General features: G+C 43.2%; 1 protein-coding gene across 6 annotated transcripts in view; it reads left to right on the top strand.

Moving 5' to 3' along the window:
- Window positions 1–89: 89 nt before the first annotated feature.
- SH3YL1 (SH3 and SYLF domain containing 1) overlaps window positions 90–15,768 on the top strand; it is a 46,363-nt gene continuing 30,684 nt past the window's right edge. For 4 of the 6 annotated variants that reach the window (XM_082426340.1, XM_082426338.1, XM_082426339.1 and 1 more), the window contains exon 1: window positions 242–649. Coding sequence is in view for 3 of the 6 variants with exons in the window: in XM_082426338.1 (XP_082282464.1) it covers window position 649 (1 nt within the window). In the remaining 3 variants the exon portion in view is untranslated. The other 2 variants (XM_082426341.1, XM_082426342.1) reach the window with 2 other exon arrangements.

Genomic DNA, 15,768 nt, shown 5'->3' on the forward strand with positions numbered 1-15,768 from the left:
GACCAAGAGCCACCTGGAAGGGGAGGGGCCCAATGGGGGAGAGCTGGGGTCACGCGGCTCTGCGGAGTGACCACGCGAGGGCAGGAGAGGGCGTAGCCCCGAGCCCCGGGGTTTTGGGGGCCACAGACTGAAGCCAGAGAGACGGGGCCTGATGGGTCCCCGAGTGTCCTCGGAGAGTAGGGAGTCAGTCCTGGGGTTCAGGTGAGCGCCCGTCACCTGGGCCGCGCGGCCGAAGGTGAGGCCCGCGATCAGGGGCTGGGCGGGGTCCGCACGGGCACCTCCTGGTACCCCGAGACCCCCGCCCCCGGTGCCCGGGTCGGAACCGCTGCGCAAGGTCCGCTCTGCGGCAGGGCGGCCGCTGGGCTGCCCAGTCGTCGAAGATGGGCTGCTTCAGCAGCCGCCCTGGGACCGGTGAGGGCGAGCGCACACCTCCCTTAGCTGCTGTTTTTGTCCTGCGAATATGTGTAAACTAGGTGCTTTGCCCTGGAAACGCGGGTGTTTACCTGCTCCCTCACCTGTCTCAGGTGTGCACCTCGCTAGACCGGTCCCTGCCCTGGGAGGCGGAGCCGAGCGGGGAGGGCCCCTCCTCTTCCTGGGTAGGTGTCCGCAGCTCCAGGGGCGCCGGAACGGACCAGGCTCGGGGTCGCAAGTGAGTACGGGTGTCGGTGACGCCGCTGAACCTCACCTGGAATCGGGACCACCCCTTACGCTTTACAAAAGTTTTGCTGGGGAGGGTAAATGTTCGGTGAAAGAGGTAGAAACGATGTCTTTGGGATTTTTTTTGCTGTTGCGCATCTATTAACACTCAGTTATCCCACAACTGTCAGAAGTTAAGAGGAACCGGCTCCCTGGACTCTACACAAATGCGGTTGTGATTCAGGTTTAGCCCCAGTTGATTCAGTTCACAGAATGGCTCTTCTCGTTTTTCATTTTAGCGATTATCATTCACTTCGTTTGTAAATATCTAATATTTGAAAAGCCAAGTTATTAGTCACTATCTGTTTTCGTTCCCGACTGTTTTAGTGGGGGACATTCTGGACCTTTGTTGGACGGTTTGGGCTCAGTCTGCGCCTGGCTCGCGCAGCAGGAGTCTGAAGGCTGCCGTTGTTTCCGGGCTCCCCAGGTGTAAGTGCCAGGCCCTCCACACCTCACCTGGCCCTGCCTGTGATCAGCCGCAGTTCCGGGGAACCTCTTGGGGCAGAGTGGCCGCCTCCCTGGTGCTGTGAGCGCTGAACCTTGGACCTCTTTACTTTACTGTGGTGGTTTTTCCTTGTGTAATGAAATAGGAAACTGCTCTGAACAGGTAGATGACCATAAGGTAATGAGATTTACCCTGCTAGCTGGAAGTGTGTCATTTTCACTTCATCTCAACAAATAGTTCTGTGTCACCACTGCTGCTGCTGAGGCTGAGTTGCAGAGAATGACACAGACAAGGGACCCCTGCCCACAGAGAGTAGGAATTTGATGGCCCCAGAATGTTCTACCAAAGGGGTGGAGGTTTTCATGTTTTCTTTTGTATACGGAACAGGCGTGTCCTGCATTTTTGTCCTCAGGAGAGTCTTTATTGAGGTGTGGGAGATGCCTGAATTAATAATGCGTTAGTCAGAAACTCTGCACACACGCACTTCAGAGAAATAACAAGTCTCCATGGTGCTGTTTAGTTCTTTGTGTGGCCTGCTATTGGAATACCTGCGCAGTGACCAGCTGGAGGTTAAAATCAGTTGTTACTTCCATCCTGTTTATCATGCATAAACTAAGGAGAACTGGTTATCTGGTTTACAAGTGTTCTATTTAAACAAAGTTTCTTTAAAATGAGTTAATACTATCCCTCATCTTTTGTAAGATTAAAAAAAATATTTAAAAGAAATCTGTGCTCATCAAGAGTGATTTGATGCTTTTATTCCATTTAGGAAATTTTCTCAGGGGCTTTCTCACTGTTTAGAAAGAAGGATATGGTGTTTGGAAAGAGAACGCTGACAAGTCAAGGGGATGTTGCTGCCGTGTCGCTGAGTGACCGGTGGTCACAGACGTCTTTCTACAAGTTGCCTTATGTGCAAGTGTGTCATGACAAGATATCATCCTGTGCAGTTTAAGACCTAAACACACTGAATTTTTATTTTCTTCGGGGGGGTCCATTTTTCGCCGTCACTGATCAGACTAAAGTGGCGTGTGCGGTTCTGCTCTGAGCCAGGCTCACTCTTCAGTTTGAGAAAAGGTGAAGTGGTGTAAGTCAAGGGTCTCCTTATGCTGGAAGTTACGGTTCTTGTCACTCCATACTCTCTGTCCCCTGTCTGAATCCTGTGGTCAGGGGAACAAGAAAAGAGGCACAGGCCACGGTAATGTTTGGGGCTCAAATCATCAGTTTAGTTTGAAGTTTGGATTAGAAGGTTAATGACCTGACCGGAGAGACCAGTTTTGATTTCTAGAACTGACAGACTTTGTCTCCTTAAGACAAAGGAAGCAGTTAAACCCAGGCCACAGAGAGATAAGAATTAATTTAAGAAACAGTGGTGTCTACCTAGAGGGGTGGGATAGGGAGGGTGGGAGGGAGACAGAGGGAGGGGATATGGGGATGTATCTATATGTATAGCTGATTCACTTTGTTATACAGCAGAAACTAACACACCATTGTAAAGCAATTATACTCCAATAAAGATGTTAAAAAAAAAAAGAAACAATGGCCATAGTTATCAGGTGGTAGTGTCTGAGATGATAACGTCCTAATAAAGCTAAACTCAATATTTCAAAGGCTTTCAAAAGATTACATAGATACATAAAGTTTCTTTTATTTTAGCTAAGGTTTATAGCCAAAATAAAAATTAATTTAAAAATTTCCTATAGGTAGCCCTCTCATAATTGAGACTCCATTAAGGAAAATAGTATATTAGATGCTTGTTGACAGAGGGAAAGTTTGGGAAGCCCTTGAAGTCTTAAAATGATGAGGTATTGGGAGGGGGCCTTTCCTCTCTCTGCTTTCATTCTAGACTGGAGGGCTAGACTAGAAGCTAGTCAGTTTTCTCACCCCAGGTGGCAGTTTACTCCAAATAGTATTCTAATGTCACTGTGGCCCTCAGTCACCCCAGCCCTGAGTTTATTGCCCTATGACCAATATGGGAATTATTTCTACATCTTAAGCTCATTTCAAGCTTTTGAGGTTTCCAAAGTAAAAATTTTCTCCTCAGTATTAAAAAAAAAAAATCATCTTAATTAAAAAACAAAGTCTTAGTATGGAAATTTTCAAATATTTCAGTTACTTTTTAAAGAAAACTTTACATCTGTTTTCTTGGCTTGAGGTTTGGCATCCATCCTTCTCTTAAGAGGAAACTCAAATATTTATAGATGATTTGCTTTGCCTTGGAATTCAAGAGACTTAAGAATTTTATGAATGTTGAGATGCAAACCGTGACTTAATAGTGACCTTATCTTCACAACTTCAGCAATATAATGATATCAGCATTCTGACCAGACCGTGCCCCTCTGCCTAATGGTACAGCGGAGGGAAAGTGGATGACTTGAGGCTGAGGACAGGAACTGAGGCTTGTCTCTAAATCGTTGTTATTATTTGTTGGCTCTGACAGAAAAATTCACCATTATACAACTATTACCTGGCAATATGCTCTTATTAGAAGTGTAATAGGATCTGTACTATTCAAACAAATTAGCCAGGTTCTTCTGGAATTCAGCTGAACGTGAAGGTGTCCTCACCATGACCAGCCTTGTGACACCCAGCTCGCAGTGACACAGGGCTGTGTCTAGCACTCAGGCTTAGTGATTGAGCTTTGTGGTCTGCAGGCATCCCGGGCTGCATGTGAATTCCCCAGTCCAGTAGCTTTCCTTCCCATGTTTATAAAAGAGGCTCTGACCTTCCCTACACAGGATGTTTGCAATAGCAACTCTCAACTGTGGAATTTGCTTACTTAACTGGTTTAATTCTGCTTGGTTGATGGAGTTCAAAGTAGAAAGTCTTTTGGGGGTAAGGTTTATGTATCATTTACTAAGCTTTAGTTGCATGTGCCAGAAAATCTGACCCAAATTGGCTTTAGCAGAAAAGTATTTTACTGGTCCATGTGACTGAAGAGTCCAGAGCTGCTTGTGGCACCAGCTGTGGCCCAGCCCTGGGCTCGAGAAGTGTCGGCAGAGCCCAGGTTCTTTCTCCAACTGTAGTCAAGCGCTCCTCTGCATGGCTTTGCTCTCAGGCTCTCCCCAGTGGTGACAAAACCTTTCAGCAAGTCCAAACAGAAGTGCCTGTGAAAGAGGCAGTTCCAGCAGCTCCCACACAAGCCCTTGGTCAGATGCTGATGTGGATCAGCCTTGGTTACAAAGCTCTGCTGTAGCACAAGGAGGACACTTGGTCTGATTCTGCAAATGGGTCCCCTTCAGGTGCGGCCTCAGTGGAAACAGACACACTGTGCTGGTTCCGAAACCAGAGGCATAGGTGTTCAGTAGGAAAAGGAACCAGTTTCCACTGAAGTTTATTAATTCAAATCAGTGAGATGTACTGAGCATCTGGATATACGAAGAGGGCTCTGCAGGGGCACAAAGCTTTGTAAAAAGCACTGCTTCTGGCCTGTAAGGATTGCAGCTGAGTGCTGGACAGCTGTGTGGGTATGAGTATCAAATCGCAAACTCGAGTGCCGGAAACGTAAGCATTCCGTTGAGTCCTCGTTTTCAGTCACGTCTCAGATCGGGTGTTAAGAAGAAGCGTCAGGTGTGTGCCGTCTCTGCCCACTCAGATTTGCTTCTGGGTCTTCAGTTATCATTAGTTCTGAAGCTGGCCCCTGCTGCACTCACAAGGCCCTGACATCCCGGCTCTGATGGAACAACAGCAGAGTTTCCTGCAAGCAGAGAGCTGGCTCTCCCATGCCTTCTGGGCTGAAGGGGTCCTAGTGGGATGAGCGCCACTCGGCAGTGGGGCTGCGTGAGGCTTTTTAGACCACTGTGCTTGTTGGTCTCCTTACACTCAGATCTCCTTAGCTTGTGGTTTGGTTTGGTTTGGTTTTGTCCTCCCTTTCCTGTGACAACCTAGAAAGGACTATTTTAAGATACTATGCCATCAACTTGTACCACGCTTCCCTCTCACCCTCCTCTCTCTCAAGATCTAGGAAATGTTGCAGAGTCTGAGAGTCAGGGAACCTTTACTCTTACTCAGCACACATTCTTCTAAACCCACTGGATTTTCTATGTAAATGAGCCTTTCCTAGTCCTCACAGGGTTTTGATCTTTAATTCCTAAAAGCAACAAATGCTTTATTCATTTAACAAATATTTATTGGGCACTTACTATATGTTATTTTGGTGTGTGTTGGAGATATTACAGTTAATAAAATAGTCAATGTGCTTAACCTCGTGGCACTTACATTCTAGAGAGGGAGATCAAGTTAGAACGATTAGATTAGATAGATAGATAGACAGCTAGACAGACAGGGTAGATAAAAGCCATGGTGTAGACTAAATATGGTGGAAAAACTTTGAGGCGTGTTATCAATGAGATATTACTTAGCGCATTTCTTTGGAGAAATGACCGTAGGTGTTCAGGACTGGAAACAGAGAAACCACAGAGGAAGCTCCTGAACAGACACCACCAGAACGGATATTCCCTGGGCGGGACTGGTGGCAGGGGAGGGGGGAGATGTAATCAGATTCGGAGCATGTTGAAGGTCTGTAGCGTGTGAAGGTCCAGTAGGGTGTGCTGGTGGATTGGCACTGGGAATGAGAGAGATACGGAAGTCCCAGTTGGCCCAGGTGTTGAGTGTGAGCTCCCTGATGGATGAAACCTACCTGGAGAGGAAACTCGGGGAGCAGGTTGGAGAGGAGGTTAGGGCATCACAGTTAAGTCTAACTGTGATTAATTTGAGATGCTTACTTGGATACTTGATTTCAAGGTCCAATCAGTAATTGATATGGTGAGTCTGGCATTTAGGGAAAGGTTAAAGAATAGATCAAGCTTGGAGGATTATCAGATATAAATGGTGCTTCAAGTCACAGGACCTGAGGTGTGAGTGTGAATAGGAAAGGTGGAGCCTTGGGGAAGCTGAGAGGACCCTGAAAGGGCTGGCCTCCACTTCTTGGCTCCTTCTTGGAGGCTGTCGATGGGAAAAAAAATGCACAATGTGAGAGTTGTGAGTTAAGTTTTATTTGGGGCAAAATGAGGACTGTAGCCACGGAGATAGCCTCTCAGATAGTGCTGAGGAACTGCTCTGAAGAGATGGGGTGGGGAGGCCCGTATACACGTGCTTTCGGTGAAGGGGGTACATGTAATCAAGCACACATTTTGGCAGAAGTTTGCTGCCCGTCACGAGGAGCAGATGTCTCTATCGATGATTTTAGTGCTTTTCTAGATATGAGAAAATGCGAGAAACTGTGCTCTTAAAATCTTCTCCTGAAAATATCTAAGTATCTGAAGGCCTGTTCTGCCAGTTCTTTCCAGAGCACAGAGGGCCTCATTCCTGAACTCTGCCCTGAGCTCCTTTCAGGGTGTGTTAAAGGTCAGCGACTGCAGTGACCTAATCTTTGTAGAGTCAGATGGCAAGTGACAATTTTCAGTTGGCAAGACAGACGAAGGCAGTGTTAGCAACCTTGGCACTGCTGGGTCCTCTGGGACCTCTCCCACAAGACATGGGGGCAGGTGTCTTCCTTGCTCCTCGGGTCATCCGTTGTTTTGTGCGGCCCAGGTGGTAAAGCTCTGCTCAGCTGCTCCAGGAAGGGCTGGCCCCGGGGTGGGGGGCTCTTGCCAAATCTCAGGTCTGGTCTAAGATATAAGTTACTCATGGTTTCAAGTAGAAGCGGTGTTTAAAGTTGATTTTGAAGAATGAGTGGAATTTTAAGAGGTCAGAGGTCGGCATTTTTTTTTCCTCTAGGGCCAGACAGCCCGTATATCAGGCTTTGGGGGCCACGAGGAAAACTGAGGCTGTGTATTGACACTTACACAAGAGAGAAAACAATCTTCCACGAATTTTTATTGATGAAAACTGAATTATAATAATAATTGAGAACTTCTTTTGTAATCCAAGTCTACTGATGGGTAGAATGTGATTCTCTTTATGGGAGAACGTTTTTAACTTGAGTTCACTATTTTAGCGCCCCTTATCACGATAGATCACCAATGTTCAGCTATCAATGCTGATCTATGATGGGATGTTACCTGTTTCATCTTTGAAAGTGTGTTCTCACACAAACTATTCTTCCTTTGATTCCTTTTTTTCAACCAGCCGTTGCCATGGGAGAACAGGTAGTGGCTGGCTGTGCCGAGTTCTCGGGGCCTCCGAGCTCCGACGCCCCTTCGGTACGCGCGCTGGGCGGAGCGGTGGGGCTGCTGTAAGGGGCTGACGCCGAGCTGCCTCGGGATGGGGCAGGCAGGGCTCAGCGAGCGGCGAGAGGCCATCTGGCGAGCCCGTTTGGCCAGAGGCCCGGGAAGGCCTCTCAGGGTCCTCTCCACAGCCCCCTGCGCTCGGAAGCCAGAGGCCCCACTGCTCCGAGGACTCGGGCCCCTGCCGCACCCAGGGGGAGCCCAGCCTGGCGGAGCGCAGCTGCCCGCCGTCCTCGGGCTGAGCGACAGCTTCTCCAGGGAGGGCTGCACCTCCTCACATTTCCCCCCAGGACTGTCCCTCAGCCGAGGGCGCCACACAGAGTGAATAACTCCCACAGTTAATATCCCCTCTTTGACCCGCCGTGTGCGTCCCACCTGCCGTTGGGCTCTGCCTGCTACACCTTCTCCAGGTGACCAGGGGGGTTACGGCCAGCGGCGTAACTCGGGCGCAGTGAGGAAGGCACAGGAAGGGCCCTGTAACATGAAGCTGTTTTCAGGCACGTGCTAATAGGAGCACTTGGTACAGCAAAGATCTATCTTTTTATCCATTTTAACATTTAATAAAAAGGCAAAACTACTGCTTTGCTTTTTTAGAAGGACCTGCAAGTAGTCTATTAGGAATGCTATGTAATCAAAGAGAAAGATAGTAACATATGGTATGTTATATTTTATGTGTTTTTACCCATTTATCTACCCCCCCAAACTAATTAAGTGATTAGGATGTATATAAAACAAGTCTAGTCCTAAGTTAGAAAATAAAAATTACAGATACGTCTCCATCTTTCTTCTGCAGCAAATACCATGGAGAGATGAGAAGTAATTTTTAAACATAGTAAGTAGGGTTATGTCAGCTGCAGCAACGAGCCCCCACATCTCGATTTCTTAGCACAGGAAGAGCTGTGGTGGGCACCTTCCCCCGTGTTCTGATCCAGGGGTCTCCATCCCCCCCACTGCGGCTGTACCGTGGAGACCCCTTCAGGCAGCCAGTGACAGGAGAGGGAGGGTGCAGAAAAGGCTACCTCCCACTATCTTGGCATAGAAGCGACACCCATTACTGTCTCTGGGCAGCTGCTCCCGGGGCCAGCGCTGTGCTGACGCGGGAAGCACACGAGTGTGTGGGAAACTAGCTAACACAGCAGACCCCCTGCATGCGACTAGCTAACACAGCAGACCCCCTGCATGCGACTTGTTCATTCCATAAAGAGTAAGGTTACATCATCTTAGATCCCAACAAAAATTAAGAAAACAAAGGCCTCATCTAGTCCTACGCCAGGTATCAAAGCACGTGCGTTACAAATGGACGGTGCACGTTAGCCGGTTTTCTAGTTGCGCTCCGGTTGCCTTGCTGATCGCCAGCTCGGTGCCTCCTTTGTAGCGACCCAGCGGAGAAGAGACGGGCTCCCATCGAGTCTGTTCACACCGGTTGTGGTTTTCAGAAGCTGTCAATTGTGTCAGTACCATATCAGAAACTTGGAAATGCCTCCTACCATGTACACTTTTTCTTGATCACTGTGGAATACCAAAAACAATTGTATGTCATTAGCCTGCTACTGACATTAGTCAAGTCATGACTAACAGCTACTTCCATAAAATGTACTTTAAAGGCCCAAATATCTACATAAATATGTTCACTTGGAATTTTTCTAGGTTGTATTTTTTCTAAGACCTTCTAAATCCAGGCTGTATAACCAAAGCATTGATAATAGGAAAAGTTTAAAGACCACTAGTAAATTGACATAATTTTAAATAGATGTTTTAAGATTCCTTCCCTATTCAAAAATTATGTGCTTCTGAGAATTTTTCTGTGTTCATCTTTGTGTTTCATATTCACCATTGCAAGTGAAAGTAGAGAACCAAGAGTATCAGCCTTTCAGTATCTCAGTACCATCATCAAAATGGGACAGTGTGATTTTAAACAAATACATGATCGAGAAGATGAAGAGCAACTTTATGTTAGTTCCTAAAAATTCAAATTTCAGAATTGTCAATGATATACAAATGCATATAATAACAACTGAATATTTACCGTGTGGCCACTCACCAAATCCCTGTCCTTTGAATTATGTGTGTGCGTGTGTGTGTGTGTGCGCGCACACGCTCGCACATGCGTGGGGGAGGGGAGGCTGTGTGTGCTCTCTTGTTTGTGTAAAACATAAGGGTACATTTTTCACTTTTCTACACCTCTTCACGCAAGACATGTTGTTGGCTGTGAGAGGTCAGATTTTAAACAAAAGACAACTTATGGAGTAATTATTCATAATATACATATTTTTTTACAGCTGGAGTCATACGTTGCCACTAATATATTAAATATTTAATAGTACAGGATTCAATTTATGCTGAACAATCTTTGTTCTGTAATATTTCAGAAATACCAAAGACTATTGAGAATAACAATTTTTACATCCATGACTTACTATACACAGCCTAAGGGAAAAAAGTAGTTTCCAGTAAGCTTCCTAAATAAGCCTTCCCCAGGGCCACCCCACCCCCCAGATCAAATATCATTTTACTTTATTTTTATATATAAATATTTGTATAACATTTATGTAAATGTTTACATAAATGTGTGATACCCTATATATCTTTATGCAACTTGTTTTTGCTGTCAATATTATTCACATTTTGCCATGTTGATACAGTAGATCTAGTTTATCTGAAGTTCTGTATAGAATACAATTTTAATACTACACCAAACTAGATATATCCGTCCTCCTTTTGAGGGTCGTTTGTCTCCTCTTTGAATGTATTTATTTCTTTGTGCTGTTAAAGGCCCTGCCTCGGTGGCTGGGCTGCCGCAACAAGTTACCGCAGACGGTCGGCTTACAACAGACACGCCCTGTCCCGCGTGGAGGCGGCCCGTGGGCTGTCACGCGCTTGGAGGGACGCACCCCTCCAAGAGTCCTGCCTTCTCTCTCCCAACTCCTGGGGCCCCAGTGCTCCCGGGCTTGTGGCCACACGGTCCAGCCTCTGCCTCTGTGGCCACGTTGCCTTCCCCTCCTCTCTGCATCTTCCCCTTTCTGTCTACTTAAGGACTTAGGGGCCACCTGGGTGGTCGAGAATGATTAACTTAATTACGTCTGCAAAGACCCTGTTTCCAAATAAGGTCCGTTTCACAGGGTCCAGGTAGACGTGAATTTGGGGGCCACCATTCAGCCGGGCAGCCAGTGCCTCTGAGCACGTCCAGGAGTAGTATTGGTGGGTCATCTCCAGCTGTCCTCAGAACAGCTCCCACAGCAGCTGCACTTACTCACGTCCCCACCAATGGGACATAGGCTTCCCTATGTGCCCCTGCACAACCTACACATGCTCATTGGCAGGCTTTTTTAATTTCCGTCAACCTAAAGGACAAGAAACGGTCATGCATTATGGTCTGGCTTTGCGTGTCCCTGGCTTCTAGGGAGTTTGATCAACTTTTCATGTATTTATTGGCCATGGAGGTTTCCTCTTCTGTGGATTAACTAGTTGAACACTTTGCTCCATTTTCTATAGTGACTTCATATTTTTATTGATATTAAAAGATCTTTATATATGCTGGGTGTGGTACATATATACAATGGAATATTACTCAGTCATAAAATAGAATGAAATCATGCCATTTGCAGCAACATGGATGGACTTAGAGATTGTCATACTGAGTGAAGTAAGTCAGACAAAGAAAGACAAATATATGATATCACTTATATGTGGAATCTAAGAAAAGGGTACAAATGAACTTATCTATAAAACAGAAAAAGTTACAGATGTAGAAAACAAACTTATGGTTACCAGGGGTTGGGGGGGGAGGGATAAACTGGGAGATTGGGATTGACATATACACACTACTATATATAAGATAGATAACTAATAAGCACCTACTGTGTAGTACAGGGAACTCTACTCAATAATCTATAATGGCCTATATGGGAAAAGACTCTAAAAAAGAGTAGATATATGTATATGTATAACTGATTCACTTTGCTGTACACTGGAAACTAACACAACATTGTAAACCAACTATACTCCAATAAAAATTAAAAAAAAAAAAGAAATGGAAGAAGCAAAATGTCCAGAACTAAAGAAGGATTTAAGAATTCAACTTGAAGAATTCTAAATTTTAAATAACAAAAGAAACAGTAGAAGATACTAAAGATATGATAGAAATACAAATTGAAAAATTCAAATTGATTCGTAATTATAATAAATCAACCATAAATCATAGCAATCATAATAAATGTAAATAAATTATAAATTTCTATATTAAAAAATAAAAGATCTTTATATATTCTGGATTCTAAATCTCTGTCACTTATGTTTATGACAAATATCTTCCAATCTGTGGCTTATATTTTTATTTTTTAAATGTATGTTGATACAACTTTTTAAACTTTAATGTAGTTGAATGTGTCTGTAGTTTCCCGTTATTGTTGTGCCTTGTTTGTAGCATTCCTCCATCCTCAAATCATAAAGATATTCCCTATTCTTTTTATTCTAGAAGTACTAAGTTTTGCTTTTAATATTTAGGCGTTCAATTACATTGAATTTTTTTGTGTGTGTATGATGTGATATTGTAATTAATTTTATTTTGTTTTCCTTTGAATGACCTAAAGTCCCAGAATAATTTATTAATCTACCATGTCATCTCTGTCATATGTATATATATATTTTTTTAACATCTTTATTGGAGTATAATTGCTTTACAATGGTGTGTTAGTTTCTGCTTTATAACAAAGTGAATCAGTTATACATATACATATGTTCCCATATCTCTTCACTCTTGCGTCTCCCTCCGTCCTGTCATATATTTTTAAATATATGAGTATATATATATGAATATTCCTTTCTTGCTTTTGTCATGAAGGTAGCATTTTTAATTAAGTGCTGTGGATTATTCAATAAATTGTGTTGTATATTTTTAAAATATTAGGTTCTTACTTCATATCCTATACCAATGCAAGTTTGAGGAGGGTCTTTAATGTAAAATAAAAGCTCTGGAAGAAAATTTAGAATAATACTTGTATAATTTTTTTCTTAAAGGCCTTTAGTCACAATAATAGAAAGATGATAATTGTAGAAAGCCCAGAGAGATATTGCCATATAAATAAAATCAAATACTGAAAAACTATACATAAAAGTATAAAAACAAGAAGCTGAGATACAAACTTGCGACATGATTAAAATTATAGACAAAAGGAGTATGGCACCAGAAAAATAGGCAAAGAACATGAACAGAAAATATGCAAAACAAAATGTAAACAAACAAAAAAATTCTCTAGTATTCAGATTAAGTTCAAATAAAAACTTGTCATCCTTTCTGATGTGCACACTTTGCCTCGACCAGCTTCCCCAGTAACAGTACGAATTTTTTATGGTAATACCCAGTGGTTCTAAGGTTGGATAGTAATTTTAGAAGGTGATTTGATAATGGAATAAAAAGCTAGACATTCTTGATTTTTTTTCAGTCATTAATTCCAACTCCTAAGATTCTCTCAAGATAATTACCATCGAACAGTGGTATCACTAAAAACTAAAAATGGAAATAATCTACTTGTTTAGCAGTAGGAACCAACTGAAGCACACACTAAAATGCAGACAGTAGTATTGGTGAGTATTAGTAGTAGGGTTGCCTTTCTTCTTCAATATTTGTGTATCTATATTTTTCCTTTATTTTTACAATGCACTTATGCCATAATCTCTGGTTGTTTAAAAAATATAGAAAAATTTTCAGGGACTTCCCTGGCGGTCCAGTGGCTAAGACTCCATGCTTCCAGTTCTGGGGGCGCAGGTTCAATCCCTGGTCGGGGAACTAGGATCCCATATGCCACGCGGTGCGGCCAAAAAAAGAAAAAAGAATTCTTCCTCATAGTTGGACCTTTTGCACTATGAATTTGAAAAGTAATTCTCCCATAATTTCTGGTTCTTTTATGGTTTGACTTTTGGTATTTTAAATCATCAATGCATTTGGAGTTTATTGTTATGTAATGCGAAACTGTGGATGACTTTTTCCCCCCAAAGGACCACTATTTATTGTGTACAACAGCTTTTCCACAATGATTTGAGGTGCAATATCTATCATACATTAAATTAATTTATATATTTGGGCCAATTTCTGAATTTTCTATTTTGTGAAATTGATTTTTCTGTCTGTATTTACATCACTAAGAGGTAAATTATTGAGGCTTTATAATATGTTAAACCAGAGCTTATCCCCTTCATTCTTCTTCTTTCACACATTTTCTTCCAGCTTTTCTTGCTTATTTTTCCATATGAATTTGGGAACTACTTTGTTTAGTAGTTAGACACTTGTTAGACTTAAAAGAGAATAGGAATTTGATTTCATTTTTCTTTTTTTTAATTTATTTATTTATTTATTTTTGACTGTGTTGGGTCTTCGTTTCTGCGCGAGGGCCCTCTCCAGTTGCGGCAGGCGGGGGCCTCCCACCATTGCGGCCTCTCTTGTTGCGGTGCACAGGCTCCAGACGCACAGGCCCAGCAATTGTGGCCCACGGGCCTAGTTGCTCCGTGGCACGCGGGATCCTCCCAGACCAGGGCTCGAACCCGCGTCCCCTGCACCGGCAGGCAGACTCTCAACCACTGTGCCACCAGCGAAGCCCCTGATTTCATTTTTTTAAAAGTAGAAAAACCATCATAAGAAAATTGAAAAGACAAATGGCAAAGAGGAAATCAATGTTTGTAACTCATATTCTAGAAAAAAAAGGTTAATTTCCTTAATATACAAATCAGTTAGGAACAGAGAAATACCCTCCATAAATGGACAAGAAATAAAGATTTGACAGAAATGGAAAGATATTCAATATTACTCATCATAAAAAACAAAAGTACACTGAGAGCTTCATGACAAAGAAACTGGTACTGGAATCACCACTTGCCGTAAACAACCAGAAACTGGGGACAATATATGGAGTATCTGTTTTCATGTGGGACGACAGGCGAGTGGGTCTGGGATCCCAGAGGAGAGGGGAAATTGAGGTAGAGTCCACAATTGCCCGTGTTTCTGCCTGGAGCACTTTCCAAGCTGCAGCACAGGGAGGGAAGCCCACCGTGGCATGGGTTCCTTCTGCGTGGGAGAGACACATTGAGTTTGGAGAGGCTGAGCAACTGGAGTTTACAGAGCAGATTCCCAGAGGAGAGTGAATCAGAGATGGAAGGAGCTGAAGAAATCTGCAGAGGGACCCTTGAGTCCTTGGCTGAGCAGGAAGCATTGTGTGAAGGGGACGCTTTCAAGGCAGGGCCAAGAACGAGTCTCAGGAAGCTGTGAGGCGAACAGTCCTCAGAGCTTATGCAGCGTTGGGAGCAGTAGTTCCCACCAACCGAGTGGAGAGAGTGTCACACCCGAGGACGTTCAGGAGAGAGCCCAGAGTCACAGGGTAACTGCAGGCCTGGCACCGGAGACTACACGCTCCAAGCAAAACTTAAAAGCAAGCCTTGGAAAGACTGAGCTGATCTGCAAGTGACTCCCTGGCGCCAGCACAAACGCAGCAGCACTGTTTAAAGAAGACAACAAGATCTGGATCCTCAACATGGCAGCGTTCACAGTTCTAGCAGCCACCAAATTTCACTAGGAATGGGCAGAAACAGTGAAACATAACCCATAACTCGGAGAAAAGTCAGTCAAAAAACAGACCCAGAAAGGGCAGAGATGACGCAATCATCAGACAAGCATATAAAAACACTTTTTAAAATATGCTCAAGGATTGAAAGAACAACAAAAACACAATGAGGATAGAAATGGAAAGAATGAAAAACAACCAATGGGACTTTCAGGGCTGAAAATACAATCTTTGAAATGAAAAATTCATCTGATGGTCGGAACAGCAGGATTTATATTGAAGCCTCTTGATTTCTTTGACTCTTCTGGTTCCTTGTCCTGTGATAAAGGAATGATCCATCCCACGTACTTCAGAGCTGGAAAGATTATGTGAGCACTGCTAGGATGAATAAACCTTCCTCTGAGTTTATGAATACCCAACCAATGCTGAAAACAGAGAATGCTGTACAAATGCAAATGTCCATTAATGGAAGTAATCACTCAATTCCTGAGTCTACTAGAATTTCACTGATAAGGAAAATCTGTGTAGACAGGTCAAACATTTTCAACACAATAGTCAAATATATTAAATTTTATATTATCTGTTATAGACAGTAGTAAAATACATCTTTTGTTCATTCTTAACATTTTAATATTTTTTGTTAATATTGTGGTGAGTTAAGAATTACAGGGAAAAGATATATAATTAGGAGACTGGACCAGATTTTAAGATCCTTTAGAATTCCATGATTTTATAATTTCTGAGATTTTGAGAGTTTAGGGTTTCCCAATCCCAGTGAATTTAATTTACTAGGAAAATAGAGATGAAATGATCAATAAATAAGGATTTTCAATTTATTTCCTTTGGTAGGATACAATTTGATAATGCTTAATTTTGTATGAGAAAAATGAAATTACAACAAATTTCTAACTTC

This window comes from Balaenoptera physalus (genome assembly GCF_965194825.1).
Source record: "Balaenoptera physalus genome assembly, chromosome: 15".
Taxonomy (NCBI): Eukaryota; Metazoa; Chordata; class Mammalia; order Artiodactyla; family Balaenopteridae; genus Balaenoptera; species Balaenoptera physalus.